General features: G+C 33.1%; 3 protein-coding genes across 3 annotated transcripts; all 3 read left to right on the top strand.

The window, feature by feature from the left end:
* Window positions 1-332: 332 nt before the first annotated feature.
* LOC111413985 (juvenile hormone esterase-like) lies at window positions 333-2,196 on the top strand. Its single transcript, XM_023045135.2, has 3 exons — window positions 333-526; window positions 619-913; window positions 974-2,196. Exons 1-3 carry the CDS (start codon window positions 392-394, stop codon window positions 2,167-2,169), a joined length of 1,626 nt encoding a protein of 541 aa, XP_022900903.2. The 5' UTR covers window positions 333-391; the 3' UTR covers window positions 2,170-2,196.
* Window positions 2,197-7,330: 5,134 nt separating this feature from the next.
* Window positions 7,331-9,175, top strand: LOC111415628 (esterase FE4-like). Its single transcript, XM_023047380.2, has 3 exons — window positions 7,331-7,535; window positions 7,595-7,889; window positions 7,950-9,175. The coding sequence occupies exons 1-3, from the start codon at window positions 7,395-7,397 to the stop codon at window positions 9,143-9,145; spliced, it is 1,632 nt and encodes a 543-aa protein (XP_022903148.2). The 5' UTR covers window positions 7,331-7,394; the 3' UTR covers window positions 9,146-9,175.
* Window positions 9,176-17,592: 8,417 nt separating this feature from the next.
* Window positions 17,593-19,408, top strand: LOC111415627 (juvenile hormone esterase-like). The gene is made up of 3 exons (XM_071198126.1): window positions 17,593-17,742; window positions 17,810-18,104; window positions 18,165-19,408. The coding sequence occupies exons 1-3, from the start codon at window positions 17,608-17,610 to the stop codon at window positions 19,358-19,360; spliced, it is 1,626 nt and encodes a 541-aa protein (XP_071054227.1). The 5' UTR covers window positions 17,593-17,607; the 3' UTR covers window positions 19,361-19,408.
* Window positions 19,409-20,141: the final 733 nt, after the last annotated feature.

The following is a 20,141-nucleotide window of genomic DNA, read 5'->3' as shown; positions in this document are numbered from 1 at the left end:
TAATTAATATTTATAGCGTTGAGAAAAATATTTCTAAATAATCAAATTGAATCAAACCATAACCACACATATTAAGATATACGACAAAAATATACATTGGATTACATCTCTAAAACTAAATGAGATATTGATGGTATTAAATAAATATTATATATCATTTCTTCGAATATTTTAATTTCGGGGTATTGATTTTTTGAGTTCAACCGCAAATTAAAATATAATCACTTTTTGAAATTTTTAATAACTCTTAATTTAATTATAAGTTATTTTTTATCGCTCTCTAATAATTTTAATCTATTTATTATGGATAAAATATAAACATTAGTCCTTTTAAGAAATATCTTATCTTACTTCAGAATGACTTTTGAAATGAAACAGTATCAAACTTGAAATGGACACAGTTCTAGTTAAAGTAAAACATGGTGAATTACGCGGAAAACTTCAGAAAAATTATAAAAATGGAACATTCTATAGCTTCTTTGGAATTCCGTATGCTACACCTCCACTCGGAAATTTACGATTTAAGGTAAGTTGAAGATAACAACTGATAAATTTTTATTTTTATATTATGTGTTAGTTGAGTTGCATATATTTATTTAATTTTGTTGATTAATTTAGCCTCCTCAACCTCTCAAACCATGGGATGGAATTTTAGATGCAACAGAAGAAAAAGAAGGATGTTTTGCACCTAATACATATACAGGGAAATTAGAAGGAAGTGAAGATTGTCTACATCTAAATGTTTATACTCCAGAGGTTAATTCTGGAAACATAAATTTAAAACCAGTTATAGTTTTCATTTACGGTGGAGGTTTTTCAATAGGAAATATTAAAACTGAAATTTATGGTCCAGAATTTTTATTAACTCAAGATATAGTTCTAGTATTAATTTCTTATAGGCTCGGAGCTTTGGGTATTTAACTACCTCTTCGTTTAAAAAGATCCAACATTTTTTTATTAATTTATATTGTAGGTTGGTCACGTCTTGAAGATGGTTCTTTAGGAATCCCTGGCAATCAAGGGGTTCGAGACGTTATCATGGCTCTAAATTGGGTTCAACAAAATATCGAATCATTTTCGGGCGATCCAAACAACGTGACACTGTTTGGGGGAAGTGCAGGGGCTCTTCTTGCCCACATTCTTATGTTTGTACCATCATGTAAAGGACTTTTTCATAAAATAATTCTTCATAGTACGTCGGCTCTTTTTCATTGGTCTTTCGGGCAAACCGATTCCATGAAACAGTTGGCAAAAAAATTGGGTTGCTCTTCAGAAATTGATAAAGATATATTAGAGTTTCTACAGAAACAATCGATGGAGAAACTTATGCAAGGTCAAATGATGGTTAAATCTTCCATAAAAGGGAATGCCGCAAGACCGTTTTATCCCGTGTTTGAAAATGATGATAATATTGAAGAAAAAATAATTTTTGGAGAATTTAAGGACCGCATAAAAAAAGGTGAATACATAAAAGTACCGATGATTATTGGATACGTATCAGATGAAGGACTATTTTATGATTATATAATAAGAAGAAAACTACAACGGAGTGAAAATCCGATTTTAATAAAAGATTTTGAAGATATCATCCCATTTAAATTAGGATTTAAAAAGGGAAGTCCAGAATCTTTAAAGATCGCGGAAAAGATGAAGATGTTTTATTATAATGGACGAAATCCAACGTTACAAGATCGCAAACAATTTTATAGATTATTCGCAGATAGTCGTTTTATCACTCTTATTCAAGACACGGCTAAAAGACATTTCGAAACTTTACAAAATCCCATTTATTTATTTAAATTCGCCTTCGACGGAAAATTAAACTTATATAAAAAACTACAAGGCGTCGATTTTCCCGGAGTTTCTCATTCAGATGAGTTGTGTTATTTATTTAAGATGTCCAAAAATCCACCGGTCGAAGAAAACAGTTACGAAGATAAAACGATTCAAAGAATGGTTAAGTTGTGGACTAATTTTGCCAAGAATGGAAATCCGAATAATCTTGACCGCGAGAATGCTTTAATTAATATTGAATGGAAACCGATTGAAAAGGACAAGCTACATTTTCTTAATATTGGAGATGAATTAACGGTTGGGATTAATCCTGATAAAGAGGGGACTGATTTTTGGGAAGAAGTGTTTAATATGAAATCAATATCTAAATTGTAACTTTGTTGTGTTAATAAAGAAATTTAAATTAAATGTATTGTGGTGTGATTTTTTTCTATTAAAGAGTTTTTGGAAACAGTTATAGATGATGGCATAAGTGTACAAATTGTGCAAGAAGATTATTTTAGCTATTTCTTATGTAAAATTTGAGGAATGTGCAACATTTCTTAAACCACACAGACATAACGGAACTAAAAGCGGAATTAGGGGAGATATCATTGACATCTTCATAAGAATTAATTTTCAGTCATAAGAATCAGTTTAAAATTTGGGGGATATCTTTATCCTCGGAGACCTCAAAGTCCACCACCCGTCCTGGAGGTCCTACATCTTCAACAGAATAGGCCATATCATCTTCAATTATACCAAAGTCTACAACGCTTTCGTCCTCATCCTCCACATCTTAACCCAGTTTTCAACCAATGCAATGACTCTCACGATAATTGACATCGCAGCTCTTGAAGACATAAATCCTCTACTAGAACTTGTCGCTCTAGACGATTCGCAAATCTAAACCCAAAAACCTCCGCCCAATCACACCGGCTTCCATCATAACAATCATAAAATGCTTTCTACTTTGACAAACATCATTCTGCAAAAACTGCCCAAAAAAGTCATAGTATACTGTGCTACATCACAGGGCATATCCTCAATCTCCAGCGCCTCCTCGTCGCTTGAAAAATTGTCATAATCATATTCATTACCAAACCTACCAACAATCATCTCCAAAGTCGTAAAGAAAATCCATCTCGAAAAACTAAACTCGCACTCCCGAAATTAAAACACCTCATCAGCTTGCGACCCATGCATTCTATACCGTATGGATCGACAACCTCATCCACAAATTAAGCCTATCCAAATATCCTCCCACCTCAAGAAACTAACCCATGGTTATATAATAATAATATATAGTTTATTGATCCAATGAAAACAAATACAAAAGAAAAAACTTAATAGTAACAAGAAGTCAAAGATGTATGGTGCGCATTCAGCAGAAAAAAGCTGATCTTCCATGCGCCCATAGGCGACCCAGTAATAAAATGTACATGTTATATAACTTAAAAATTATGTAAGTGTTGCTATTTTTAAAACGTTCTGTCTTATGAAACGGAGGTGATGATGCTCCCTTAAATCTAATATTAAGTGTATGTAAGTCGGACCAGCGAATTTTATCAATTAGGTAAGAAGGCATACCCGTAACAATTATTTTATAAAAGAGAACAGTAGTATGCATTGTTCTTCGATTATGCATGTTAAGCCAATTAAGCTTCTCCAGTTTATGACTCACATGATCTCTCCGTCTCAAACCAAGAATCAAGCGTAGGTATACATGAAGTTTGTATTCGTTGCATCCTCGCTCGCAGCTGAGAAGTCAAGAATGGAGAGTACAGTGCATCAGCATAATTAAAATGGGAGAGGACCAAGAAATCACAGAGCATGGCTTTCAACTTTCGGGAAAGATGTCTCATGTTATATATTTTTTTCATGTGAATAAAAGTCTTTTTTAAACATAAATTTATATGGTCGCGAAAGCTCAAAGCCTCGTCTACCACAACTCTCAAATTTTTTACTTTTTCCTTTAGCTCTAAACGATCTCCATTTAGTGTTACCTTAATCCTATCCTTTACTCTATTTCTAAGCCTTCGCGGACCAAATACAATAAGCTCGGTTTTGCTACTGTTAATTTGTAGCACATGTCGCTGGGAATAGTCCACGATCGACAACAAATCATTCTCAAGCCGACCACATAACTCATCCAACTCCGTTTTCTTACCCGATACTTAAATCTGGGTGTCATCAGCATAATAGTGATATTTGGAGTATTTTAAGCAGTTTGATATGTTTCTAACATAAATAAAAAACAACAGTGGTGACAATATAGACCCCTGAGGATACCCAGAAGTAGATACCACAAAACTGACCTACTGCCACCTAGGCTCACGGCTTACTCTCGCCCAGCAACATATTCACTAAGCAAATTCAATACCTTAGGTCCAACCCCATTGTGATACAATATAGCAAAAAGCAGCATATAAGACATAGGATAGTTATATTGTTGTCATCTGCAGCCCTCAAAATATGGTCCACTACACACAAAAGTGCTGTGTTGCAGCTAAACCCCGATCTAAAACCCGACTGTACTTGAGGCAAAATATCCTCACATGAAACAAACTGATTCATTTGTTGCCATAACAGTTTTTCACACACCTTAGCAAAAACAATGAGAATGCTGATCGGCCGTAAGTCTGAAAATAAGGGGTTGGATTTTTGTGGTACAGGTAAATATTAAAGTCAACTCTACCCTATCATACCTTAAACAATCAAATCTGGTGTACGGCAAGAAGACGTAAACAGTCCACACTTATTCAATGTTTACCCTAAAAATCTTCAATTACACAATTCCACTGAACCAGGAAACCAAATCACCTTATACAAAAGTTTAACTTTTTCTTTCCACATTCAAAACTCCATATCCAAGGAATCCTCCTTCGTAAAAATCATAAAAAACCATCTATCCCTTCGTTTCACGAAATGCTCTGCCATCTTGTAATACCGCCGACAGTAATTTCAGAAAACATCAAATCATCCAAAACAAAACTCTTAGAATCCCTATTATATCCCTATACAGTGAATTTCATTTAAGATGCAATATACAAAAATATATTTCCATAGAAATTAGGGCGTACCTACTTACTTTGTCCCACATAAAATGCAACATGTCAATATAATTTAACATTAAACTAAAACCTCGATATAACGGATTTAGTGCTGAATAACAAATAAAACTAGACTAACACTAGCGCTAAAACTAACACTAGATCTAGAACTAGAATCATTTGGGTTTAGCCGTCTTGAAAGACGTGCGGCTAAAACCGAATGTTTCTAGATCTAGATCTAGTGTTAGTTGTAGTTTTAACCATCAAGCAGGCGCGCTGTAATAAAATTTATGACAATTGTTGTTTTTAAAATATATCTGCTTATATTATGCATTTGAAAGGATTTAACGCTAAAGTATTCATGTAATTATGTATTTTGAACATCTTGATAAGTCGACTGCTTGGATAAGTCATCATTACCGCACTTATTTGAGGTGATTTGAGTTACGTAATGAAGTTCATTACGCACTGGTTTCATTACGTAACGCATTTTTAGCCTAATCAGAACACACTTAATTTATTGAAACGAGCAACAATACAGAAGAAAAAGTTCTATCTACTTACAGAGAAACAATACTATTTATTATAAACATTCATTGTTATGTTTTTACATTTCGAAACACTTATTCCAGATGAGTAAACATGTTGTTGAAACTGACAATTCAAAATTGTCAACAATCATTTGAAAATATTTTTATATGTAAATGTCAAATAGACTTTTCTAAAGAAATTGATTTTTTAGTAATTTTTAGCAGTCGTAGATAAAATGCTGTATATCACACGTGGGCCAGAGCATAATTACAGTACTCGGTCTACGACCTCGTAGTGCAGTTCTCCACACTCGTACAGTAATTATGTTTCTAGCCCACTTGTAATATAAATAACTAATATGAAATTCCCGGTATATTAATGCATATATTATATTATGCTTTGTATATTGCTGACACAAAGTGATGCAACAGATGACATTAACAACAAGATTAAAGTAAAAGCAACAAAACAACTAATCGAAGACATCCCAACTGTTACTTATTTTTTCTGGAATGCGCTGATTCAAACACACTTCTTTTATTTGTATTTAAATTGTTCTTTATTTTATTATATGTACACTTGTTTTATAAATTTGCGAAGTTTGTTTGTTATATATATATGACTGGTACGACGTGTGTGTTATACACTACATATGACTGGTACGACATGTGTCAATATCGAAAGACAAAAAGTTGTTCTCGACTTAACCAAAATTAAAAATAAAATTGTATACTTTATGCAACCCAAACTGCTAACTTTGAAATAAATCTTAACACCAACCTCAAGTGGTATGTTGCAAAAGTAGCTGCTTTAAAGGCTAAATGCATGGTGGTAACAATTAAGCCAAAAAGATATAAGCAGATAGTCTACAACACCCTATCGCATAAATCAAGGAATTTTCCTGCTTTGGTGTACACATCTCAAGCACTCACGATCCCACAAAGGACCTAAGAAGTTCGATCAACAATTTATCCGCAATTTCAGGCAGCTTACGAGATACTGTTTGGTTCAACAAATTCATGCGTATGCATAATATAATAATAGAAATGAGGAGAACAATTTCAGGAAAGGCCAGATGGGACATAATTAAGAATATCCGATATCAGAGAACAATCAGGACATTGTGATGTGGCGAAGACAGCGTAAGAGATTTTGACACAACAATGTCTATAGAAATAACAATCCAAATAACAGGCTGCTAAAAATTGTGATTAGAAATAACCTGCTCTGAACTAGATCACCAGGTAGATTACCAAAGAAATAGAGAAACAGCTACCAGTTAACTTCTCAAAAGACATCTTAGAGGCAGATTAGCAGATTTGATCTTGAACCGAGTATCTTGGGTGTCTTCAAATTTTCCGATATAAATATTAGTTGTAAAATATCTTCTGTTTCGTTTGTTGCATCCAAAATTTCTTGTTTTGCTTTAATTGCAATTAAAAGTATGCAACCCAATTAACAAATACCATTTATATTGTTCAAACACAATTTATATCGATTTATAAACAAAATTTATATTTAATTTACTTTGAATCTTATTTTTTCACTCGATGGTTTTTTACAGGAACTTCCGAGAAAGCCACAAAACGTTTTCCATTTGTAATTTCATTTCAGCTGTAATGGTTTCCCACACTTTATTCTAACGAGAACTTGGTTCATTATCAATTTGGTACTAATTGAAAATTATTTGATAGTTAGTGTAGTGAGATTAGATAGATGAATTTTATAATACGCCAAAGGTTAATAGTTATTTTACAAAACTTCTTTACATTTCTGTGTTATAACTTTCTGGGGTTACTATTCTTTAAAACCACTTTCCTCGGTAATCTTAATTTTTAACAACATTTTGGTGATACGTCATAATAAATGTTAATTGATGAATACCTAAATTATAAATAAAGTGCGTTTCGTAATAAAACAATATTATCTCATTATTTTCATCTATTTGTAATGGATATATCAAATAGTTTTTTTAAGGGAATATCTTATCATACTTGAGAATGTCTACTAAAAAGTTAACACAGTATCAAATTGAATATGGATATGGACACAGTTCTAGTTAAAGTAAAACATGGGGAATTACGTGGAAAACGTCAGAAAAATTATAAAAACGGAACTTTTTATAGCTTCTTTGGAATTCCGTATGCTACACCTCCACTCGGAAATTTAAGATTTAAGGTATCAAAAACAAAAATTGATAAATCTTTAGATGTATTTCATATTTTTTATTGATTAAGCCCCCTCAACCTCTCAATCCATGGAAAGGAATTTTAGATGTAACAGAAGAAAAGGAAGGTTGTTTTGCACCTAATATTTATACAAAAAAAATTGAAGGCACTGAAGATTGTTTACATCTAAATGTTTATACTCCAGAGGTTAATACTGGAAACAAAAAATTAAAACCAGTTATAGTTTTCATTTATGGTGGAGCTTTTTTAGTAGGAAATACTAAAACAGAAATTTTTGGTCCAGAATTTTTATTAACTCAAGATGTAGTTCTCGTATTAATTTCTTATAGGCTCGGAGCTTTAGGTATTTAACTAACTCTTCGTTTCAAAAGATCCAACATTTCTTTATTAATTTCTTTTGTAGGTTGGTCACGCCTTGAAGATGGTTCCTTAGGAATCCCAGGCAATCAAGGGCTTCGAGACATCATCATGGGTTTAAATTGGGTTCAATATAACATCGAATCATTTTCGGGTAATCCAAGCAACGTTACAGTGTTTGGAGAGAGTGCAGGAGCTCTTCTCGCCCACATCCTTATGTTTGTGCCATCATGTGAAGGGCTTTTCCATAAAATAATTCTTCACAGTACAACGGCTCTCCTTCATTATTCTTTCGGTCGAAACGACTCCATGAAACTGTTGGCAGAAAAATTGGGTTGCACCTCAGAAAATGATAAAGATATTTTAGAATTTTTACAAAAACAACCTGTTGAGAAAATTTTTGAAGGGCAAATGATGGTTAAATACTCCATAATATCGAATGCAGCAAGACCGTTTTACCCCATTTTTGAAAATGGTGATAATATAGAGGAAAAAATAATATTTGGAGATTATAATGAACGCATAAAAAAGGGTGAATACATAAAAGTTCCTATGATTATTGGATACACATCAGATGAAGGACTATTTTTTGACAATTTAATCCGAAGACAATTAAAACGCAATGAAAACCCGATTCTAATAAAAGATTTTGAAGATATGGTGCCATTTAAATTAGAGTTTAAAAAGGGAAGTCCAGAATCATTAAAGATCGCCGAAAAGACGAAGATGTTTTATTTTAACGGACGAAACCCAACGTTACAAGATCGCAAACAATTTTATAGATTATTTTCAGAAAGTCGTTTTAACTCTCTTATTCAAACCACGGCTAAAAAACATTTTGAAACTTTACAAAATCCCATCTATTTCTTTAAATTCGCCTTCGACGGAAAATTAAATTTATATAAAAAACTGCAAGGCGTCGATTTCCCCGGAGCTTCTCATTCCGATGAGTTGTGTTATTTATTTAAGATGTCCAAAAATCCGCCGGTTGAAGCAAACAGTTACGAAGATAAAACGATTCAAAGAATGGTAAAGTTATGGACTAATTTTGCTAAGAACGGAAATCCGAATAATCTTGAAGGCGAAAATCGTTTCATTGATATTGAATGGAAACCAATCGAAAAGAACAAACTACATTTTCTTAATATTGGAGATGATTTAACTGTTGGGATTAATCCTGATAAAGAAGGTGCCGAGTTTTGGGAAGAAATATTTAATATGAAACCGATATCTAAACTGTAACGTTGTGTTAATAAAGAAATTTAAAAGAAATGTATTGTTTTTTTTGTTGTTTCAAAAGAATCAAAAGCTGGTGTCAAAAATGTCTGGGAACCTAACTTTGCGATGTTGCAGCTTTCTTCGTTTTTGTTGTATGTATAGATGAAGGCCACTTTCCTTCAGTAATGTCGCGAACTTCCGCTTCTCACCGACCGAGCTCAAACACATCTTCTTCACTGACGAGAAGTTATTCACGATTAAGTAAACACTCAGTCGTCAAAATGATAGAATTCTGAACGGTTCAGGAAGTGAATGGGCGTGGTCGCTACGTTTCCCGAAAGAGTCGTGCAGGATTGATATCACTGATTTTTGTGGATCAGAGGTCAAGATTAACTCCCAGAACTACCTTGATGAGATTCTGATAAAGAAAGTGTTTCCTTGGAGCTAGTCCCATTTTAGCGTGCGCCCTTGAACATTCCAACAGGGCTCAGCACCCGCCTACAATATTAACCCAGATATGCCCATACAAATTTGGTGGTTGTTTATGAGTAGATGTTCTGAGAGGTTAGTGTTTAAGCTATACATAAACAAATTTTGTAAAGAAAATTAAAAACATATTTTGAAAAATACAAAATTCTGGGCTGGGCATTTAAGGAGTAACAAATCTAATTGTTAGTTTGTGTATGATATGAGAGGAAACACTTCACGTGTAGACCCTTTTCACACTTCAAACATCTAATGGTGGTCTTCTGATGACAATGGACGCATCTAGTTTGCTTATCTTGAGGTATGACGTAGTGGTGCCTGTGATCAAACCGAATATCTATACCTTCATTACGTGACGTATGTCCTCTTGAAGTCGTTTGTTTTTTATTCTGCAATAGCAGTGTGGTGGCAATTCTTCTTCTAAATTTTAGCTGATCTACTTAGTGCTCCACCACTTCTCCTATTTAGTTGCCAAGCGTTGTGGACTGACATGTCAATACAATGCGATATAAGAGGAAGATACCACTTTTTCTCTCTGACAGATATACGATAAAGGCTCATATTTTGATCACATCTGTTGACACCTCCCATATTCGCGTTGTATAAATTGACAAAATGTGGCTGAGTTACTTGAATAATTTTCTTTTGTTTTCGAGAAAATCTTTTTGAAGAATGAATTGGATTCACCCCCGCAGAATTTGAACATAAAGTAACACTACTATTGTCATGCCATTTTTCAACAATTATATTTTGGCCATCAACTTTTTTATAATCGTAGCATCCCCTTGGCTCTTTCTTAATTTTTTTGGAATCCATCAGAGGACTAGCTGGTATACGGTTTTCACGAATGTTGCCTGTGCCTCTCAAATTTTTATTGCATAGAAGCTCCAATAGCGGCAAGGTGGAAAAGAAGTTGTCAAAAGAAAGTGTATTGGTTCATTAGGCCATTTTTTCTTCAAAACGTCGGCATATTCTAAATCAACAGCAGGCCCTGCACCGTACGCACTATACATAGTGCTGATATTTGTTGACGCGCCTTGGTACGGCTCGAACCAGTTGACATAGCCCAGTCGCGTTTATAACCATATCGGATGGGTTTACCATGTATAAACTGTTTACAGCCATGACGACCAAAGTATGGTACCATGGCTTCATCAACGCAATGTATCTCCTCGCATATACTATTTACTAAAAAATTTTTATTCAGATGTTGGAATAAAGGCCTCACCTTTGCGAATTTGTCTCTTGCTTCTATTTTAGTAGTATCTGCAATGGGACATAATATATTCAAAATTATTTCGACTTATTGCTTCAGACACCAACACATTTAGACTGTCTCTTTCGTACTCCCAGTACATTCTCCTTCTTGGTACTTGCATGTATCCACTGAGTAATAGTACACCTATAAATTCTTTTATTTCTGTTTTCTCTATTCTTAGGTGGTGATTCTTCTAATTTGCATAACGATTACTTTGGATCCAGTATTTCATCATCAAAGAAAAGTGAAAATAGCTCCAAAGGACTTATATCGTTATCATTTTCATCTACTTGTCCATTAAAAATTATAATATTAGGCTTCAAGTCGTTATCCGTCCACTTACAACTTTTCGTTTTTTTCATATTTTTTTCAACCCTTGCTTTCTTTACCCTCAAGGCTGAAAGAGGAATTTCGTCGTCTGAAGAAAAATCGTCATCATTCTTTTGATTTTGATTCTGGCAGTCAATATTTCGGAAATTTATTTCAGCTGGAGCTTGAAGTTGTGGTCCAGGTAAATTATTTAGGTTTGAGGCATCCTCCTCTCCAGAATCTTCATCGGTTTGATCTCCGCAAGCATTCTCTGGTGGAAAAATGGTCAAAGAATCGCCGTTTTCTGCCAGTTCGTCGTCATCTTCTAACATTGCCAAAGCCTCGTTTAACGAAAAACCTCTAGAATAATAGAACAACTAAGAGGTATCCGAATGCCCACCGTCCTACATATAGTACACATAAAAAAATCGGGTTGAAACAATACTCTAATAAATTTTAAAACTAATTTGGAGATAATATATCTAAAACTTGGTACTTTTGCCTTATTATCCATAATGAATAATAGAAAAATAGATAATACAATATATGAAAAACTACTTACCTAACAAATCGTACACTGTATTCCGCCATTAATGATATTACACAATCTTTAAAAAATAACAGAGAGTAATTAACACTTAATTGCAAACCTATGCACCTTTACGCAACCACTACTTCTTACTGAATGCCTGCGTGCACCCGAAATGCTACTTCGACTCATGTTCGGACACGTTGAGACATGTATTTGCGTGTACTATATGTAGTACGGTGGGCATATCTGGGTTAAGATGATTCAGCAGTGGTGTCGGACCAATTTTTCAGCCATGATCACCCACTGCTCATCTGATTTGAACCTCTTCGACTTTTCTGTGTGGTCGGTAATTAAGAGCAAGGCCTGTGCTACTCTCCACTTAAATCTCGACAGTCTGCATCTTTAGAAGGCATGAGACGATCTCGACGTTGTGAAGCTCTACGCTATGGTGGTTGCATTCCCCAAGCGTCTACGGACCTTTGTGAAGGCGAAGGGTGGATCTGTTAATGTTTGAATAAAATTTATGACAAATATCATGTGTCTATGTGCTTTCGTTCTGTTTTTATCAACAGAAATACCGGACTTTTGTGACACCTATATACTACATAAATAAATTATGAGTTATTAATGCGTTTTCTACCGCATTCGATCAGCAATAATCTTGTAGATTTTAGAAGCAAAATCGTTAGCAATTAGGTTACATCCTCATGATTTTCGGAATCAGAATCATCAGACAAGGCCTTCATTAGATTCATCTTTCGAATATTAAAGAAGTAGCTAAAGAGGTAACTAATGAAAAATTATCTAACAAAAAGGATCCGGGGTAAAACCTTATACCAAACATAGTTCTAAAACATTTACCGACAAATTTTATATGTTATATAACAACTATTTTTAATTCGTGTTTAAAACTTGGATATTTTCCTACATATTGAAAAAAAGACATCCAAACAAAAATTTAGAATGAAAACGATAAACCAAATTTTTATGTTCAGATAATACAGTTGAGCACTCGATAGAAATATTTAACTTTAAAGGAAACATTCCACAACGTTTTGACACACAAAAGATTATTGCTCACTCAAGCCTAAATGCGTTGAATGTGGCGAAGAACACAATCACGTCCAAATCCAAAAAAAGAAAAACGATCCTCCTAAATGTTCAAACTGCGAAGAAGCAGTTCCATACAGTAAAGTCCATACGGATATTGGTACAACAGAATAACCCACAACAAGTAAGAACAAACATTTACAACCAACACGTGCAAACTACGTATAATAACTCCCATGTCCAAAGCAACAACATCCTGCAAATACAAAATGCAACGATGGGGAGATCAGCAGGAGAGATGCTCATGGGAAGAAGATTATCATGTCTATTGGACCGAATCAAATCAGATTTCACTAAGAACATGAAGATCAAGCAAGAAGAGAAGTGTTCAACAACACCGCCAAGAATGTTTACATTGGACGATTCAGTTTTCATGAGATCGTATGAAACACGGGAAAAGTGGCAACCTGCAGCAGTAACCGAAGTAAACGGTCCACTTAGTTATAAAGTCCAAACAACATAAAAGACATGTCGACCAAATGAGAGAGAAGATCCCAGTGTTGGAAAATGCAGAAGCAGAGCCATTACTGGAAAAAGAAGCAGTTGCACAACCAACCTCATTGTAGAAAAAGTGTGCAAAACTTGTGTATCGAGTGGCAATAAAAGTTACAAGTATGATTTACACTATTAATTAATACAGGGTGATTTATAACATACGGAGCAGACTAAAAGAGTAGGTACTGGAGGTAAAACTGAAGAGATTTTCTTAATAATGTTTTGTTAAAAACTTAATAGTTACATAGATATCCCATGTTAATTTTTTAAATAATTTAACGTCCATTTTTGAGAACCGCTGATATTCAGTAAAGAATAATTAAAATACTTATCTGTTGCTAAGTAACCAAATCAACTGGATTGGCAGCAATAAAAACATGGTATCAGCGGTTCTCAATAAACAAACACCACCGTTTGAGCGTTTTAACAAATTTTTAAATAGCCGTAACTGCTATGTTATAAAGATTTTATTATTTTTATTAATTATGCATTGTTTAAGTAACCCCGAAATATTCGCAGTTTGAATTTAAGCGTAGTGTAATACCGTATATGGTAAGAAATGCTCGGCCATTACTTCAACTTTAACGTTCTATATCTTTGTGATTATTAAGTTGTGGTCAAAATTTTATTAGAAAAATATCTTCAATTTGGCTCCTAGTACCTACCCTTTTAGTCTGCTCCGTATGTTATAAATCACCCTGTATATATAAACTATACAGCCTGATTCAGAGTAAGCGTAAATATTTGGCAGTAATATGTTTTAGGACACTCTCTACACGATGGTGATATCATATTTTCAATTGGACGAATTATTTCAAAATGGCGACTGTCAACTTTTTTTTTTTTAATGGAATGCCAAAATTTTTTTTTTATTATTGAGATCTTAAAAGCATTCTTTTTACGACAGAATTTTGTTTTTCTTAAAAATTCATTTCTTTCCCCATCCAAAAGGAACCTAATATTTTAATCTATACTCTGTTTTTAAACCAGGAGGAGTATTTTAAATTTGTCACCAGATTGATCTTGCACGTGATTGGTTGAATGCGAGGAAGGTTCACACACAGGCAATTTTGAATTTTGATTTTGAATTTGAAGGTTAGGTAATTGATAATTCGACAGTTTCGTGTCATTATTGTATATTTTGTGTTCTTAAACCCTTTTTTATTATATTTTGAAATAAATATACTCATAACTTCAATGTTAATTTGTATGTATAGTGTTGACGATAACAAACGAAAATAAATACAATAATAAGTAAATAAATAAATAATAATTATTAATTTAAATTTACCGCCAAAATATCTAGTGATATTTTCTGTTGGTTTTTTCCAGTGTAAATCTGACTTTCGCGTTTACTCCTCCTGGTTTAAAAACAGAGTATAGTTCTAGTGCAAGTGTTAGTTCTAGTTTTAATTGTTATTCAGCGCTAAGTTGTATATTTTTAAGTTTCGGGTTTAGCCCTGTGTCTTCAGACGCTGAATGTTAGGTAAGGTTAGTTTTGTTTACAAACATTAATTATACCATGAAGTATTCTTTGGCAATTTGTAATGGAAATTATAGCGTGAAGTTTTCTTTTGTAATGTCAATTATAGCGTGAAGGAATGTGAGGTAAGGTTAGTTTTGTTTACAAACATTAATTATACCATGAAGTTTTCTTTGGCAATTAGTAATGGCAATTATAGCGTGAAGTTTTCTTTTATAATGTCAATTATAGCGTGAAGGAATGTGAGGTAAGGTTAGTTTTGTTTACAAACATTAATTATACCATGAAGTTTTCTTTGGCAATTAGTAAAGGCAATTATAGCGTGAAGTTTTCTTTTGTAATGTCATAGATTAAATATAGCATAGATTAAAAAAACAAAAGTTGACAGTCGCCATTTTGAAATAATTCTTCCAATTGAAAATGTGGCATCACCATCGTGTAGAGAATGACCCAAAACATATTACTGCCAAATATTTTGAAAGTAGTACCCACAGTGTGACTAAAAAAAATAAGGCGCTTACTCTGAATCAGGCTGTATACTATATATACACTATATATTAATAAATAGTGTAAATCATACGTGTAACTTTTATTGCCACTCAACAAGTATGATTTACACTATTAATTAATATATATAAACTATATACTATATATACACTATATATTAATAAATAGTGTAAATCATACGTGTAACTTTTATTGCCACTCGATACACAATTTTTTCACACTTCTTCTACAATGAGGTTGGTTGTGTAACTGCTTCTTCTTCCAGTAATGGCTCTGCTTCTGCATTTTCCAACACTGGGATCTTCTCTCTCATTTGGTCGACATGTCTTTTATGTTGTTTTCCATCTGGTGTTTGGACTTTATAACTAAGTGGACCTATTGCCACTCGATACACCACACGAATCCTTCCTCCAAATTCTCCTATAAAGACAATTGTATTAAAAAGCAAAGACAACTACTAATAGCGTTTATCTTTTCGTACAATCACGATACTGATTGTATATCAGAAAGAAATTTGCCCTCAGGGGAAGACTTTAGAACAAAGCAGGAGATAACAGCTATTTCACAGATGGATAATCCCGAGCAGTTGCAGGAGGTGTAGTAATATTAATCAAAAAAGGACTCTGGAAACATCAACATGATCTCAATAATCTTTTAGGCCAGTATATTTTCCCTATTGAAGAGTCTATCAATCAATCCGAGTTCTTAAACTTAGTTATAATAAAAATTTACCAAGTTGTATTTCTTTAACTGACACAGGTGACTAACATCATTGAATAAGGCTTTATGCATAAAAAGTTCACATGGCTCGCTTCTTAGACGTAGCAAAGGCCTTTGACACCATTTTTGACTAGAAGAACTGTTTTTTGAGAAAATCGCATCTTTACATCAATAGCTACACCTCAACAACCACAAAAGTGAAACCTAATGTAAAACAATAATACTAATACTAATCAGAGCACTCTAGGTATGTACGGTGATAATATGGTTATTATATCACAAAATACATATCTAGAAGCATTAACTGATCAACTACAACGCTCACTTAATAATGTTAATAATTGATTGACTAATTGTTAATAATTGAAATGGAATAATGTAAGTTAATTCAAATAAATGTGAAGCAAAAATGTTTACACTGAGAAGAATAAGAAGACAAAAGGCAAGGCAGTAAAATATCTTGGAGTCATACTTGATCAAAGACTAACATGGAGTATCTACATATGTTAAACGTCTCTAATGCGCTCATTAATAACATACGCTAGTCCAGTTTGGAGCAATATTTCATAAAATACAATCAATCAAATACAATCAAATGGAGCTATTAAAAAAACTAGAATCGTTCATGCGTAACGATCAAATAAGAAGAGCACTTATTGTGGAAATGATAGCAGATTCTATACATTGAATTATGTTGTATCAAAACAACATTGTATCAAAACAATTTTGTATACAATTTTGGTGCTCACTGCTTCAATCATTCCACTGCTTACATGTATGCTTGGGGCGAGGCAGAATAAAATTCACAGGATTCTACATCTTAAGTTTACAAACATTTAAAAGAAAACACAGCGAATTGCAAGGACATAATTTTACTTAATCAGTTTTATCAATAAACCTGTGTGTTATAGGTGTCTACCTTGTGGTTATTCTTAGACATAGAGAAGGATTTCGATAAGACTACCATCTCGACCCTGTGACATTAAAAATTCTATAAAACATAGAATCATTACTTAAGGCTGGCGATATAGAAAGAGAGTTATCATTGACTATCTGTAAGTGTAAAATTTTCCATCGTAGTGATTCACAAATAATGCGCAGCGAAATAAAGCAGAAACTTCATAACATCAAGATGTTCTGGCTCGATTCAATTTTTTCAAATTGATTCAAATTTAATTGCTTCAAAATCAATATACTTTGAAATTCTTGAAAATATGCAACCCATTTAACACATCGAAAAACTGTCTAAAAAATAATTTTTTCAAGTGTTCAAATATCCAAATAATACTTTTTTGAATTAAGATAGTAAGTTGGAGGTTAATAAGGTTTCTTGAAGATTAAGATTTTATTTTATATTATAGCTTAGAAGACGCTCATTATAATGATACATAATGGTGCTGATAGGATGTTAGTTAATTGGAGAAAAATAGTAAACACATTAAAATTAAACACATCAAAATATTATTGTATAATTATTTTAGTCTGTTTATAATAAATATAATATATGTAATCACATACCTTTTTCATAAAATATCTTATTTATATTCGAATGACTAGTAAACAGTTAATTCAGTATCAAACTGAAAATGGATACAGTTCTAGTTAAAATTAAACACGGAGAATTACGTGGAAAACTTCAAAACAATTATAAAAATAGAACATTTTATAGCTTCTTTGGAATTCCATATGCTACACCTCCACTCGGAAATTTAAGATTTAAGGTAAATTGAAAAATTTTATTATAAATCCTTATGTGTTAGTAGAGTCAAACAGTTTTTATTGATTTAGCCTCCTCAACCTCTTAAACCATGGAAAGGAATTTTAGATGTAACTGAGGAAAAAGAAGGATGCATTGCACCTAATACATACACAAGGAAATTAGAAGGAAGTGAAGACTGTTTACATTTAAATGTTTATACTCCAGAAGTTAATACTGGAAAAACAAAGTTAAAACCAGTTATAGTTTTCATCCATGGTGGAGCTTTCTTAATAGGAAATACTAAAACAGAAATTTACGGTCCTGAATTTTTATTAACTGAAGATGTAGTTCTTGTATTAATTTCTTATAGGCTCGGAGCTTTAGGTATTTAACTAACTTTTTATTTAAAAAGATCCAACATTTTTTTATTAATTTCTTTTGTAGGTTGGTCACGTCTTGAAGATGGCTCCTTAGGAATCCCAGGTAATCAAGGGCTTCGAGACATCATCATGGGTTTAAATTGGGTTCAAAGAAATATTGAATCATTTTCGGGTAATCCAAACAACGTAACATTGTTTGGAGAAAGCACAGGGGCTCTTCTTGCCCATATCCTTATGTTTGTACCATCATGTGAAGGACTTTTCCACAAAATAATTCTTCACAGTACATTGGGCATTCTTCATTCGGCATTCGGTCAAAATGATTTCATGAAAAAGTTGGCAAAAAGATTGGGTCACTCTTCAGAAAGTGATAAAGATATTTTAGAATTTTTACAGAAACAACCGATTGAGAAAATTATTCAAAGACAGATGATATATAAATCTTCCTTAATAGCGAATGTCGAGAGACCGTTTTATCCAGTCTTTGAAAATGATGATAATATAGAAGAAAAAATAACTTTTACAGATTATAAGGAACGTATAAAAAAAGGTGAATATATAAAAGTACCAATGATTGTTGGATACACGGCAGATGAAGGATTATTTTTTGATTATTCAATAAGAAGAAAATTAAAACGAAATCAAAATTTGATTTCAATACGAGATTTTGAAGATATGATTCCACTTAAATTAGGATTTAAAAAAAGAAGTCCAGAATCATTAAAAATCGCCGAAAAAACGAAGATTTTTTATTTTAACGAACGAAACCCAACGTACCCAAAAGATCGTAAACAATTTTATAGGATGTATACAGAGCGTTTAGGCTGTCTTATTCAAGACACGGCTGTAAAACATTTCAAAACATTACAAAATCCCATTTATTTCTTTAAATTCGCTTTCGATGGACAATTAAACTTATATAAAAAACTACAAGGTGTCGATTTTCCCGGAGCTTCTCATTCCGATGAATTGTGTTATTTGTTTAAGATGTCTAAAAATCCACCGGTCGAAGAAAACAGTTACGAAGATAAAACGATTCAAAGAATGGTTAAGTTGTGGACTAATTTTGCCAGGAATGGAAATCCGAATAATCTTGACGACGAGAATGCTTTAATTAATATTGAATGGAAACCGATTGAAAAGGACAAGCTACATTTTATTAATATTGGAGATGAATTAACGGTTGGGATTAATCCTGATAAAGAGGGGACTGACTTTTGGGACGAAGTGTTTAATATGAAATCAATATCTAAATTGTAACTTTGTTGTGTTAATAAATAAATTAAGAAAAATATAGGCTTGTGGCGTAAAGAAGACTTTATTTATGTTTTGTCACCTAAAATCATGTCGATTACCAGCTAAAAATTTTGTGAATTACAAACCGACACTTAATGTTGGTTAGAATGGACGAAGCTTGCTGCTCTGTCAATCCAGTACCAGTTAAGTAAGTATAGTTATTGGCTATATTCCAGGCATTTGACACACCTGTATATGCAATTAGAAACGCTGGTCTATTGGACCTCCTTACAGCAATTTGAAGCAACTGGTTTTACAGACCTGCAGGTTTCTAGAGTCTACTACTTACATCATAATGCACTATGACAATTCAAACTGTCTGTTGGACCTATGTTTTGGGCTAATTTCTTTCCTACTAAACGTATGCATTTCACGGCAATATATTCACACATGTGGTCTTTTTGCGGTCATGTAACCGCGGCGATCATTTGAAAGGCCTATTCACATTATCGATCAACGATCGGTCAACTCACGGAGCGATCACGGTTAAAACAAAATTTCTTTCCTACTGAACATATGCATTTCACGGCAATACAGGGTGTTCAGAAATTGGCGGATAATCTACACGCAGCGACATTCTACGACCGATTCTGAATCGAAAATCTTAATGTGAAAATGTTGTTCTACTATGTTGAAAAATGTCTTTTTCCTGAAGATGTTATAATGAAAAAATGTTAAAAACGCACTTTAAAGCAAAACAAAATAACTTGAACAAAAAAAACTAGTTTTGAAAATTCTTTTTATT

The sequence above is a fragment of the Onthophagus taurus genome, chromosome 7, assembly GCF_036711975.1.
Source record: "Onthophagus taurus isolate NC chromosome 7, IU_Otau_3.0, whole genome shotgun sequence".
Taxonomy (NCBI): domain Eukaryota; kingdom Metazoa; phylum Arthropoda; class Insecta; order Coleoptera; family Scarabaeidae; genus Onthophagus; species Onthophagus taurus.
Note: the sequence above shows the minus strand (reverse complement) of the source record. Positions and strands in the feature narration are given on the sequence as shown.

Bases quoted from the DNA above. Each gene is read 5' to 3' on its own strand.
- LOC111413985 (XM_023045135.2), top strand. From the start codon at position 392: ATGGACACAGTTCTAGTTAAAGTAAAACATGGTGAATTACGCGGAAAA. The intron at 527-618 runs GTAAGTTGAAGA...TGATTAATTTAG, and splicing joins TCGGAAATTTACGATTTAAG to CCTCCTCAACCTCTCAAACC. The intron at 914-973 runs GTATTTAACTAC...TTTATATTGTAG, and splicing joins TTATAGGCTCGGAGCTTTGG to GTTGGTCACGTCTTGAAGAT.
- LOC111415628 (XM_023047380.2), top strand. From the start codon at position 7,395: ATGGATATGGACACAGTTCTAGTTAAAGTAAAACATGGGGAATTACGT. The intron at 7,536-7,594 runs GTATCAAAAACA...TTATTGATTAAG, and splicing joins TCGGAAATTTAAGATTTAAG to CCCCCTCAACCTCTCAATCC. The intron at 7,890-7,949 runs GTATTTAACTAA...TTTCTTTTGTAG, and splicing joins TTATAGGCTCGGAGCTTTAG to GTTGGTCACGCCTTGAAGAT.
- LOC111415627 (XM_071198126.1), top strand. From the start codon at position 17,608: ATGGATACAGTTCTAGTTAAAATTAAACACGGAGAATTACGTGGAAAA. The intron at 17,743-17,809 runs GTAAATTGAAAA...TTATTGATTTAG, and splicing joins TCGGAAATTTAAGATTTAAG to CCTCCTCAACCTCTTAAACC. The intron at 18,105-18,164 runs GTATTTAACTAA...TTTCTTTTGTAG, and splicing joins TTATAGGCTCGGAGCTTTAG to GTTGGTCACGTCTTGAAGAT.